The following is a 12,388-nucleotide window of genomic DNA, read 5'->3' as shown; positions in this document are numbered from 1 at the left end:
CTCGCTTTCCTGACAACCCTAATCATTTACCTTCTCTACTTGACTTATGTCTTGTTTCTGATCCTAGTCAGTGCTCAGTTTCTTCACATTCACCCTTAGGTGCTTCTGATCACAGTTTGATCTCTCTAAAACTAATATCTCATTCTTCTTCATCACCTGAATCCCCCTATTATCGAACCTCTTACAAATACAGTAAAGCTGACTGGGATTCTTTCCGTGATTTTCTTCGTGATGGCCCTTGGGTAGAAATCTTTCAACTTCCTGTCGACAAATGTGCTTCTTACATAACTTCGTGGATTCAGGCAGGCATGGAATCTTTTATTCCCTCTCGACGATTCCAGGTCAAACCTCACTCTCCTCCATGGTTTTCCTCACACTGTGCTGCTGCGATTGCCAATCGAAACTGTTACTTCCATATTTATCAGCAAAACAATTCTCCAGAAAACAGACGTCTGTTTATTACTGCTAGAAACAACTGTAAAAAGGTTTTGTCTAACGCCAAAACCCGCTATTCTCAGGTCATGAAATCTCGTATCTCATCTCAAAAATTAGGCTCTCGTGACTTCTGGAGAATCTTTAATAATATCAATAATAAGGGCAAATCTATAATTCCACCTCTCTTGTACGGTTCAGACTTTGTCACCTCACCTAAAGACAAAGCCGAACTGTTTGCTAAAAACTTTTCATCAATATCATCTCTTGATTCCACTAATTGCGTCCTACCTGATATTGCCAACAAACAGGTTGATCCATTGCTTGACATTCATATCACTCCAGCATCTGTATCTAAAGTGATTTCCTGCCTAGACTCTTCCACAGCTTGTGGCCCAGACAACATACCTGTTATTGTCTTGCAGAAGTGTTCTCCGGAGCTGTCGTCTATACTCTCAAAACTATTCAACAAGAGCTTATCAGAGTCTTGTTTTCCAGCCTGTTGGAAAGCCGCATCTGTTATCCCTATCTTCAAAAATTCTGGGGAGCGATCTGATTTGTCTAACTACCGTCCCATAAGTCTTCTTCCTATCATAAGCAAGGTTTTTGAATCTTTAATTAACAAACACTTAATTTCTCATCTTGAATCTAATAACTTACTTTCTGACCATCAATATGGATTTCGATCTTCTCGTTCTACAGCTGATTTGCTAACAGTAATAACTGACAGGTTTTTTCATGCATTAGATGAAGGTGGAGAGGTTAAGGCCATCGCTCTTGACATTTCAAAAGCGTTTGATAAAGTTTGGCATGCTGGTCTTCTCCATAAGCTTTCTTCTTATGGTGTATCCGGCAACATCTTTAAGATCATTAAATCTTTCCTTTCCAATCGTAGCATAAAAGTTGTCCTCGATGGACAACACTCTTCTTCTTATTCTGTAACTTCAGGGGTTCCTCAAGGTTCTATCCTTGGCCCTATACTTTTTTTAATTTACATTAACGATCTTCCAGATATTCTCACATCTAAGGTGGCATTGTTTGCTGATGATACTACCATTTATTCTTGTCGTGATAAGAAACCAACACCTTCTGATTGCTTGGAGGGGGCATTTGAGCTTGAAAAGGATCTCACTTCTGCTACAGCATGGGGCTCACAGTGGCTGGTGAACTTTAATTCAGATAAAACTCAATTTTTTTCAGCCAATCGTTATCGCAATAATTTAGATCTTCCTATATTTATGAACGGTGATGTACTCGATGAGTCACCTACTCTTCATCTTCTTGGATTAACTCTTACTTCGAATCTTTCTTGGAAACCATATATCAAATCGGTTGCAAAATTAGCATCTGCTAAGGTTGCATCTCTTTATCGAGCTCGCCACTTTCTTACTCTAGATTCTATTCTCTATCTCTATAAATCCCAAATCCGGCCTTGTATGGAATACTGTTGCCATATCTGGGGCGGATCTTCTAATGATGCCCTTTCTCTTTTAGACAAGGTGCAAAAACGCATTGTAAACATAGTTGGACCTGCTCTTGCAGCCAACCTCCAACCATTATCACATCGTCGTAATGTTGCTTCTCTTTCTCTTTTCTACAAATACTATAATGGGCACTGCTCTAAAGAGCTAGCGTCTCTTGTGCCATCTACTAAAATTCATTCTCGTGTTACTCGTCATTCAATTAAGTGTCATCCTTTTTCTGTGACTGTTCCTAAGTGCTCCAAAAACGCATATTCGTCTAGTTTTTTTCCTCGAACATCAGTTCTTTGGAATTCGCTTCCTTCATCTTGCTTTCCTGATTCATATAATTTGCAATCTTTTAAATCATCCGTTAATCGTTATCTTGCTCTACAATCTTCATCTTTTCTCTTACAGTAACTTCCAACTTCAATTAGTGGCTGCTTGCAGCCTTGTTGGAAGCGAAGATGTTTAAAAAAAAAAAAAAAAAAAAAAAAAAAAAATAATAATAATTTAAATAAGTTATTAATAAATTTTACTATTAACTACTGATAGAGTAATTTGCATATTTTGTAATTATTTGAAACTATGTTTTAAAATCTTAAACTTTTATTTTCTTGGTTCTTCAGTTTGATTGTTCTTAAACTTTTAAAATTTATTTGATTAGGCCAGCTGCCAATTTTTATTTTTCCACTCTTTGGCATATTAAGTCGGAAGTTGAAGATGGTAAAACAAAAGATGGTGATGCTGTAAGATTTGATTATCAAGAATCAAGTTTTCCTGGATATTCATGGAAAGGATATGTTCCAATCAATGATGTTCAGGTTTTTAGTTTTATATGATTTTATTTTAATGATGTTTTTTATAGTTTAAGGATTGGTTTGATTAATGTTGCCATGGAAAGTAGGAGTTCAAAAATTCTTTATTCTTGTCTGGGTTTTGAAATCCCAGAATTTTAAAATTTTTTTAAAATTCTGGGATTTCAAAACCCAGACAAAAACAAAGAATTTTCTTTTGGAAAAACAAAGACCCAAAGCAGGTAGTATTTTATGTCAGACTCTTCTAGCCTTATCCTAAAAAACCCAATCATACAAAGCAACAGGACATAAGGCAAGTTGCAAGTATTGGGATAAATTACTGGAACATTATTAAATTAAGAACTGTTAATTTTGATATTTGTCATTATATTAAATATTTTTAATATGATTTTTTTTCAGCAATCTGTTGTTATTGATCTTAATGTCAAAAAAGAGTCAAAATACCAAGTCTTATTCAAATATGCTTTAAACCAAATTCAACCAATTGTTGGTAATATCAGAATTTTTAAAGGTAAAAACTCCTAAGTTTTAATTGTATAATTTGTATTATTAATTAAAAATACTTATTAATTAAAAATCAAAGATTTTTATTAATAAGGGATTTTTATTATATATTATAATTAATTTAAAATGCGGTAGTGGTGTAGTGGTAAGAGCGCTCGCTTTGTAAGCGAGAGGTTCGGAGTTCGACTCCCACCACGTCCCTGGAAGTACCGCGCTCAACTTAGTTTCTCCACGCAGCGGCCTTGCTTGGCAAGGTTTGTGTTTCGGAGTTAAAGAGTTGAGAGAGGGTTGCACCACAAATAACGACTAAAAAAAAATAAAAATAAAAAAAAAAAAAAAAAATGAGTATCCTCCTCGACTGTAGTGGCCCCCTTGGGCCTTGGGGAGGTGAATAATCTAAAAAAAAAAAAAAAAAAAGAATTATTACTTATTTTTATTATATATTATATATTTTATTATATTTAATTATTACTTATAGGTTTTATAACTTTTTAGTTTTGATTAGTGCTCAAAATTGCTGCATAAAGCTTTACAAATTGATTATTTACCAAGTATATCCGTTAGATAGTTTAAATTATTTTAAAAAGTTTAATTTATTATCTTTAATTTTTGGTTTAGTTAGCTTTTTTTCTAATTATATTTTATATTTATCTATATATATAATACTTAAAATATAATCTATTAATGCTGTATTTTAAAATAACGTATTTGATTTACCTCTTTAATCAATTGTTCAGAGTAACCTCTTTAATCAATTGTTCAGAGTCACCTCTTTAATCACTTGTTCAAAGTCAACTCTTTAAAACTCTTCAAATCTTATTTAAAATGGTTACTCTGAAATTTTTTCAAAAATTATTTAGAATAAAAACTCCATTTACTTTTTAAATTGAACAGAAAAAATTGAATTTTATAACAATTTAGATAAGAAAATTTTTTTTTTTTAAAGTTGTCAGACATGTTTTATTGTAATCGTGTTCTAAATTATAAATAAATTTCAATTTACTTTGGTAACTAAAATAATAATATTAATAAGAAAGACTAATTATAGTTTCTAGTAAATCTTTGTTTTGTTTTTTAATTAATTTTTCAAAGACTTATTACTAAATATAGTATTTTATATAAACATTATTTGTATTTACTCAAATTTTTGCATAAATAAAATTTCATGAAAATTTAAATAAACATGATAACTTAAACATAATACTTAATTGACATTTCATTCAATTATTTTTATCTTAACAAAGTTAAGATGAAAATTATAAAGAAATTTAAGTAAAATTTTTCCTCAAAAAAATTCTTTAAACAAAAGTCTTTTTTTTATTTTTAAATTAATGTGTCATTAGTATATTTAACTGTAACAAATTTGGTGGTTATACTTAGGTTGGTTTCTTTTAAAAAGTTTGAGATCATCTTTAACGCAAATTTTTTGCTTATATTTATTTTTTTATGCTATATTTATGTTCCTGCGACAAAATGATTGTATACAGGTGACTAACAGAGTTAGTCAATCAGGAAGATGTGGTAGAAGGATCTAATAATTGATCGTAGATGCAGTCATTGAATGAAAATCTGTTAAGGTCCAAAAGAGTAGTGAGACTTGTTAAAAGTGAAAGAATGTTATCCTTATGGGGTAGGTGGGTGCTGATGTATCTTGATGAGGTGGGTGGATGTTTTAGAGGCTCAATATGAGTCTTAACATTGCTAATATAGATGAATTATTACACCAATACTCTTTAATGTGGGAGCGCTACTATGGCAACATACTAGTAAGTATGTTTGTGAAATTTTATTGTTCTCTAGTATGATTCTAAAACACAATGATGATGAAATTTCAAAATTTATTTAATTTCTTAAGATAAGTTGTTATTTTTTTATATTTTTTGAAAAATTTAATATGAATTTTTTTATATTTGATTATAGTTATTAACAATCAATTTTAATATAAGACTAAAAAGGGTAAAAAAAAGTGCTATTAGTTTTTTTTCGTTTGAATGCCCTCCACCACTGCTACTGTCACCACTTTTTATCCTATCTTCACCACTGCTACTTTCACCACTTTTTGTCCTATCTTCACCACTGCTACTGTCACCACTTTTTATCCTATCTCCACCACTGCTACTGTCACCACTTTTTATCCTATCTCCACCACTGCTACTTTCACCACTTTTTATCCTATCTCCACCACTGCTACTGTCACCACTTTTTATCCTATCTCCACCACTGCTACTGTCACCACTTTTTATCCTATCTTCACCACTGCTACTGTCACCACTTTTTATCCTATCTTCACCACTGCTACTGTCACCACTTTTTATCCTATCTCCACCACTGCTACTGTCACCACTTTTTATCCTATCTCCACCACTGCTACTGTCACCACTTTTTATCCTATCTTCACCACTGCTACTTTCACCACTTTTTATCCTATCTTCACCACTGCTACTGTCACCACTTTTTATCCTATCTCCACCACTGCTACTGTCACCACTTTTTATCCTATCTCCACCACTGCTACTGTCACCACTTTTTATCCTATCTCCACCACTGCTACTGTCACCACTTTTTTCCTATCTCCACCACTGCTACTGTCACCACTTTTTATCCTATCTCCACCACTACTACTGTTACCACTTTTTGTCCTATCTCCACCACTGCTACTGTCACCACTTTTTATCCTATCTCCACCACTGCTACTGTCATCACTTTTTATCCTATCTCCACCACTGCTACTGTCACCACTTTTTATCCTATCTCCACCACTGCTACTGTCACCACTTTTTATCCTATCTCCACCACTGCTACTTTCACCACTTTTTTTCCTATCTCCACCACTGCTACTGTCACCACTTTTTATCCTATCTCCACCACTACTACTGTTACCACTTTTTGTCCTATCTCCACCACTGCTACTGTCACCACTTTTTATCCTATCTCCACCACTGCTACTGTCACCACTTTTTATCCTATCTCCACCACTGCTACTGTCACCACTTTTTGTCCTATCTCCTCCACTACTACTGTCACCACTTTCTGTCCACTCCAACACTGTAAATTAGGTACACTTCTGTATGTTGATTTATTTACTGCCCAATAATAAAGTTGAAATCCACATTTTTTGTTGGGGTACAACCTTGTAAAAATTAATTAAATGCAGTTTAAAATTTTGATTATTTTTGAACCAATCTGTAGCCAGATCAAAAATTTTGAACCAATCTGTAGCCAGATCAAAAATTTTGAACCAATCTGTGGCCAGATCAAAAGTTTTGAACCAATTAGTAACCAGATCAAAACTTTAATAATTCTAATAATTGAAAACTTCAAATCAAATCAATGTTAATTGAAGCTCCGTTTCTGTGTCTTTTTGTGAACGGATTGACTCTCACTAATTCATGGTAGTCATGGTAACTCTCACTGTTTTTGGTATAAACTCTGATATAAATAATTTTATAAAATTTTAAATTTTAAGATTATTAGTTACATATTAATTATTAGGTAGCCAAGAACATCAAGGTTTAATCAATTTCCCATCAACTCAGAGAAGTACAGTTATTAAAACATCAATTAGTTTAGTGAAAGAATCGTCTGGTTCACCTAAATATTTTACTTTGGAGCCTGGTAAATGGAAAGTTGAATTTACATCACAAGTTTCTGCTCTTCTTTTGGTATGCTGATGTTTTTTACATTAAGTTAAAAAAAGAGTTTTAACCTATATATTTGTTATATATTTTAAATTGATTTTTTTAATTGAAAAAATAATCAAATATTAATTATTAATTATTATAAAAATTAAATAATAGTTCATTAATTAAAGCTTATGGTTTTTTTTAGGATTACATTGTCCTTGTACCTCAAGAATATGCACAGCCAAAAACTCTTACTAAAAGAGTCCAGAATCCATGTGATGCCACTAAGATTGAACGTTTTTGTAATATATACCAGTATGTCCCCTTTGAAAAACAACAAGGTTACATAACTATTCAAGCTGAAGATCCAACAGTATTATCTAAAAAAACTGTTGTTCCTTTCTTTAATGATTCTAAAATTCTTGAAAAGTTGGACTATCAAGCAATGGTACAATTTTCACCAGAGTTTAAAAATCATGATATTGTTTTTCAATTTAAAAATCTTGGTAAATATGTAGTGGTGTTGCAGTATTTTCATGATGGCGAGTCGGAAAAGTATTTAGATATTTACATACGAAGTCGTACTGGCATTCAACAAGGAAAAAGTTGGTTATATAAGTGTCCATACACTTTTGGTTGTCGCCAAGTTGTACTAGATAGAGACTTTATGGATGTAAATGTGTTTGAAATTTCAGACTATAAAACTCATATGCTGACAATTATTCCCAGACAAGATGCCACATTTGGATTGGATGCTATTACATTTATTCCATTGGATGAGTGGAATTTAGATACTGTCACGCCTCAGCTGTATTGTACTGCTAAAAATTTAAAGTGTATTCCCACCAAGTTTGATGTACCCAAAAATAGTAGAATTGTAGTTCCAGATAATGTAGAAGGAGAACCTCGTCCTAGTTACATTATTGATCCTGATGTTAAAGTGAAGTACCTTGAACCAGGAACAAATTCATTTGACATCACTGGTAACTAGCATTTTATATTATAATTAAATTTATTTTAAATGATTATGGACTTACTGAAGTTACTAAAATTCTTATAATTAAATTTTAGACCTAAAACCTGGTCGATATCACCTGATGGTTCATTACTACCAGCCAAATCATCAATCATTTGATGTATCCACTGGAATATATTCAGACAGAAATTCTATACAACCTGGAACTTTACACATGAAACACTGTCCAAATTTAAATGGTTGCCGTGAAATGATGAAGCAGACAGAGACTAAGGATGTCTTTTTATTTGAATCAAATAGGGCAAGGCTACGATTTGATATACCTATGAAAAAAAATGGTTGGATAGTAAGTAATTTTTTTAATGATTGTTTTAGCTAAATGAGTAGAAGCTGATTAAAATTTTTTTTATTAAAATGAAAACAAAACAAAAAAAAAAAAAAAATTAAATGCTTTTTTAAGTAGTTTTAGATATGTTTTTGCAAAATGTTTTTTTTTTAGTAGGTTTTTTAAAATAAAATTATTCTATATTCTTATAATTATTATTTTAATTTAATTTTTAGGAGAAGGTATATTTGATTCCAGAAAATTCAGAATCACTTAATCAACCTGATCTATACCAAGGACAACCAATAACACTTTCTGATGAATTCAATGATATTTGTACCAAAAACTTTTACGACATAAATGAAAGTAGTTCTGAGTTTTGCAAAAAAGCTGTTTTTACATTGACTAGTAACTTTAATAATGGTGCACTTAGCTGCGAGTGCAATGAACAAGGCTCAATGAGTTTGCAATGTTCAGAGCTTGGTGGTCAATGTCCATGTAAAGAGAACATTATTGGGAGAACTTGTACCAGATGCAAAATGGGATTTTATGGGTTTCCAAACTGTAAACGTAAGTTAGTTGATTCTTTTGGAAGAATACCTGAATTATTTTAATCTATTGTTATTCATAATTCTATATATTATTCTTAATATTTTATAAAAATAAAATATTATTTTATCCAATTAATTTACAATAAGCTTGTACTTTATTGCTATTTTAAATTGTTTTTCAAAAATCACTTTTTTAAATTTTATTTTAAATTGTTTTGTTTTTCACAAATCACTTGTCATGAATCACTTTTCACGAATTACTAGTTAAACAACTTAAAATAAAGTTTCAGCTTTTACTTTAACTTCGCTTGCACTTTTGAAAATATTTTTTTAATTTTTTAAAGTTTCTTTTGCAATACTTCAAGTAGTTGAATATTATAAAGTTTATTTCCATGGTAACTAAAATTTTCTTATAATGATCAAATTTAGCATGTAGTTGTTCAAATTGTGATCCTGTAAGTGGTCGCTGTTCTTGTCCTCCTGGTGTTGAAGGTGATAACTGTGATAGATGCATGAAAGGAACATTTGGTTTTGATCCTGTTATAGGATGTCAACCATGTAGTTGTGATTCTACTGGTACCATTGATAACAACACAACGTGTAATGTTGTAACAGGGCAGTGCAAGTGCAAGAAAAATTTTGGTTCTAGAAAATGTTCTGAATGTGAAAAAGGTTTTTTTAATTACCCATTGTGCCAAGAATGTGATTGTCACTCAGCAGGTTTAAAAGGAGAAAAATGTGATGCCGTAACTGGTGATTGCATTTGTCAGGTATGTTTTAAATGTGCATTACTATTATTACATGCTCAGATAAAAATATTTTTTTTCAAATGTTAACCTAGTCACCAGCTTTATGTTGAATGATAAAAATTGAAATCTTATAACAATAATAAATGTAACTATATAAAACAATATAAAATGAAATACTATATTTTAAAGTAAATTGTGATATATAATTCCATGACATTCAAAAATTTAAACAACCGTTATAAAAAAAATACTGCTGAAATTAATAATTAAATTATCATTAAATTAATATATTAACAATAACTATTTTAATTTTATAAATTAATGATTATAAATTATTATTATTATTGAATTTATTTAATCCGCAAACCTATAGACTAATAAGTTAAATATAACTGTGTCCTACGGATGCAAGCAATAAATTGATAAAGGAATTCATTCTGCAACTGCAAAAAATTTGGCTTGCATTTGATTAGGTGATTTTAGACACTAGACCCATGTTAAAAAAAAGTCCAGAAAAAAAGTCTAGAAACTTGTTTCAATTTTGAAACAACTTGTACAGTTGTTAGGTTATAACTGTACAAGGTTTGGTTATACCTTGTACAGTTATAACCTAAAAATTGAATATATTCTGCTGATGTTTAAAAAACTCAGAAATACTGCATTTGAAATGTTAAAATTTAACACTAAAATTTAAAATAAAAAAATTTCTTAAAATTTTAGATATAATATGAGTGTCACACCTTAATGTCACACCTTAGTATGCAGTATAATGTCACACCTGAGAATATAGTATGATGTCACAACTTAGTATGTAGTATGTACACCTGCAGAGGAATGACATTTAAAGCTTGAGTTTCAAAGACCAAAGCCCTAAGGTTTTCAAATTTATGGAAGAATAGTATTTAAAACTTTAAGAAAACACAGATATTGTGAAAAATAAAATTATTTTAAAAATAATATAAATACAGAGCTGAATAAGCTGAATATATTCACTAAATACTCTAAAATCTTAAAACTCTAAAAAAAATTTGTAACTATAAAATTTAATTTGTGCTATACTATAATATATAATATACTTATGGAAAGTCAAGGACAATCAATGATTGTTCTTGACTTTCCACGACTGTGTGACTTCAGAAGTAAAGTGTTATTGTTTTGACTTAAAATTAACTTTAAATTTTTTTATATCAAAATTTTTATAGTTCTAAATTTTTTTAGAGTTTTTAGATTTTAGAGTATTCAGTGAATGTATTCAGCTTATTTAGCTCCATATTTATATTATTTTAACCTTTAAGCTATACTACAATGCAAACATATTTGTATAATATTTAAAAAAGTTATTTTTTTCTTCTTCTTAGATTCATTTTTATTCAGTGGAAGCTTTTTTGTTATTTTATGTTTTTTATGTTTACAAGTTTTTATGTTATTTTAGGATTCAGTAGTTGGAACACGATGCGACGAGTGTATGAAAGGTTATTTTAAAACAAAATCAGAAAAAGGTGAACAGCTTTGTCTGAAATGTTGGTGTTCTGGACACACAACTGAATGCAAAGAAGCGCAAGTTTACAGGTTGTCATTTTAAAATACATATTTATTTGTTTGCTTTGATTGATTATCTTTGTACATAAAAATTGATTAAAAAAAGATTGATTATACAAAGATTATACTAAGTTTAAAACTGTTCTTAAGTAATATAACCTTTATTTAAAACAACAACTTCAAAAAAAAGTTTGATGTTTATTTTTCTTACTGTTATCATTAATTAGTCACTAATACAAATAAAAAGCTGTAAATTACTATGTCACAACTATTTTTCAATGTCTATTATGATCTTTCTCAATTTTTTTAAAAAATAGTAATGTTGATATTTTTTTTGGGTAAGCAAAGAAAAAATATTTTTAGGTGATCAAAGTAAAAAATGTTTTGAATAATCAAGGTAAAATTTATTTTTGAGCACAAAAATAAGTTTTACTTTGTTTTTAGTTTGTTTTTATTATAATCAATACACTTTTATTATGTACAGTTATTATATCATTATGTACTTATTACATCACTTATTACATCATTATGTACTTATTACATCATTTATTACATCATTATGTACTTATTACATCACTTTTTACATCGTTATGTACTTATTACATCACTTATTACATCATTATGTACTTATTACATCACTTATTACATCACCTATTACATCATTATGTACTTACTACATCACTTATTACATCATTGTGTACTTATTACATCTTGACTAGAATAATATACATTTAACTTTTTAATTTCTTTTAAATAAAGTTTATATTATTTATAAAGTTTCTTTTTTATTTATTTAAATTTATATAGTTTTCTAGAAAAAAATATTTTAATGATCAATCAAACTCATTGTGTATCCTTTTTGTGCTGCTATGGCACTCTGCACATGATTCTGCTATGGCACTCTGCACATGATTCTGCATGAAATCTACCAAGGTTTCACAGTTTGTAGTTGTCAAAATTGCTTTTGTAAGAAAGAAAAGAAAAATTCAAAAAAAATTAAAATACAATAAATAATTAGAATAATTAATATTCTTTTCTAAAGTTTTGTTTTCTCTCATATATATTGTTTTCTGTCATATATATTGTTTTCTGTCATATATTGTTTTCTGTTATATTTATTGTTTTCTGTCATATATATTGTTTTCTGTCATAAATATTATTTTCTGTCATATATATTGTTTTCTGTCATATATATTGTTTTCTGTCATATATATTACGTATTTACATTGATATTTGAGCAAAAGTATTTTAGCTAAATATATATAAAAAATTATCCAATCAAATTTTTTATTGTAAGCTATTCCCTAAAGCATATAATTATTATTGTAAGCTATTCCCTAAAGCATATAATTATTATTGTAAGCTATTCCCTAAAGCATATAATTATTATTGTAAGCTATTCCCTAAAGCA

At 29.7% G+C, this 12,388-nt stretch overlaps 2 protein-coding genes across 2 annotated transcripts in view; both read left to right on the top strand.

The window, feature by feature from the left end:
* LOC100200618 (laminin subunit alpha-3) overlaps positions 1-12,388 on the top strand; it is a 59,663-nt gene that overhangs the window by 22,023 nt on the left and 25,252 nt on the right. Inside the window, exons 15-22 of the mRNA XM_065787791.1 lie at positions 2,560-2,716; positions 3,110-3,221; positions 6,707-6,876; positions 7,043-7,820; positions 7,909-8,159; positions 8,375-8,708; positions 9,119-9,459; positions 10,871-11,007. Coding sequence (XP_065643863.1) covers positions 2,560-2,716; positions 3,110-3,221; positions 6,707-6,876; positions 7,043-7,820; positions 7,909-8,159; positions 8,375-8,708; positions 9,119-9,459; positions 10,871-11,007 — 2,280 coding nt within the window. The remainder of the gene's footprint in view (positions 1-2,559; positions 2,717-3,109; positions 3,222-6,706; positions 6,877-7,042; positions 7,821-7,908; positions 8,160-8,374; positions 8,709-9,118; positions 9,460-10,870; positions 11,008-12,388) is intronic.
* LOC136074997 (uncharacterized) lies at positions 4,900-6,398 on the top strand. Its single transcript, XM_065787188.1, has 2 exons — positions 4,900-4,980; positions 5,135-6,398. The coding sequence occupies exons 1-2, from the start codon at positions 4,900-4,902 to the stop codon at positions 6,263-6,265; spliced, it is 1,212 nt and encodes a 403-aa protein (XP_065643260.1). The 3' UTR covers positions 6,266-6,398.

The sequence above is a fragment of the Hydra vulgaris genome, chromosome 01 (genome assembly GCF_038396675.1).
Source record: "Hydra vulgaris chromosome 01, alternate assembly HydraT2T_AEP".
Classification (NCBI taxonomy): domain Eukaryota; kingdom Metazoa; phylum Cnidaria; class Hydrozoa; order Anthoathecata; family Hydridae; genus Hydra; species Hydra vulgaris.
This window is presented reverse-complemented; position numbering and strand designations above follow the sequence as displayed.

Bases quoted from the DNA above. Each gene is read 5' to 3' on its own strand.
- LOC136074997 (XM_065787188.1), top strand. From the start codon at position 4,900: ATGAGTCTTAACATTGCTAATATAGATGAATTATTACACCAATACTCT. The intron at 4,981-5,134 runs GTAAGTATGTTT...ATTTGATTATAG, and splicing joins GCTACTATGGCAACATACTA to TTATTAACAATCAATTTTAA.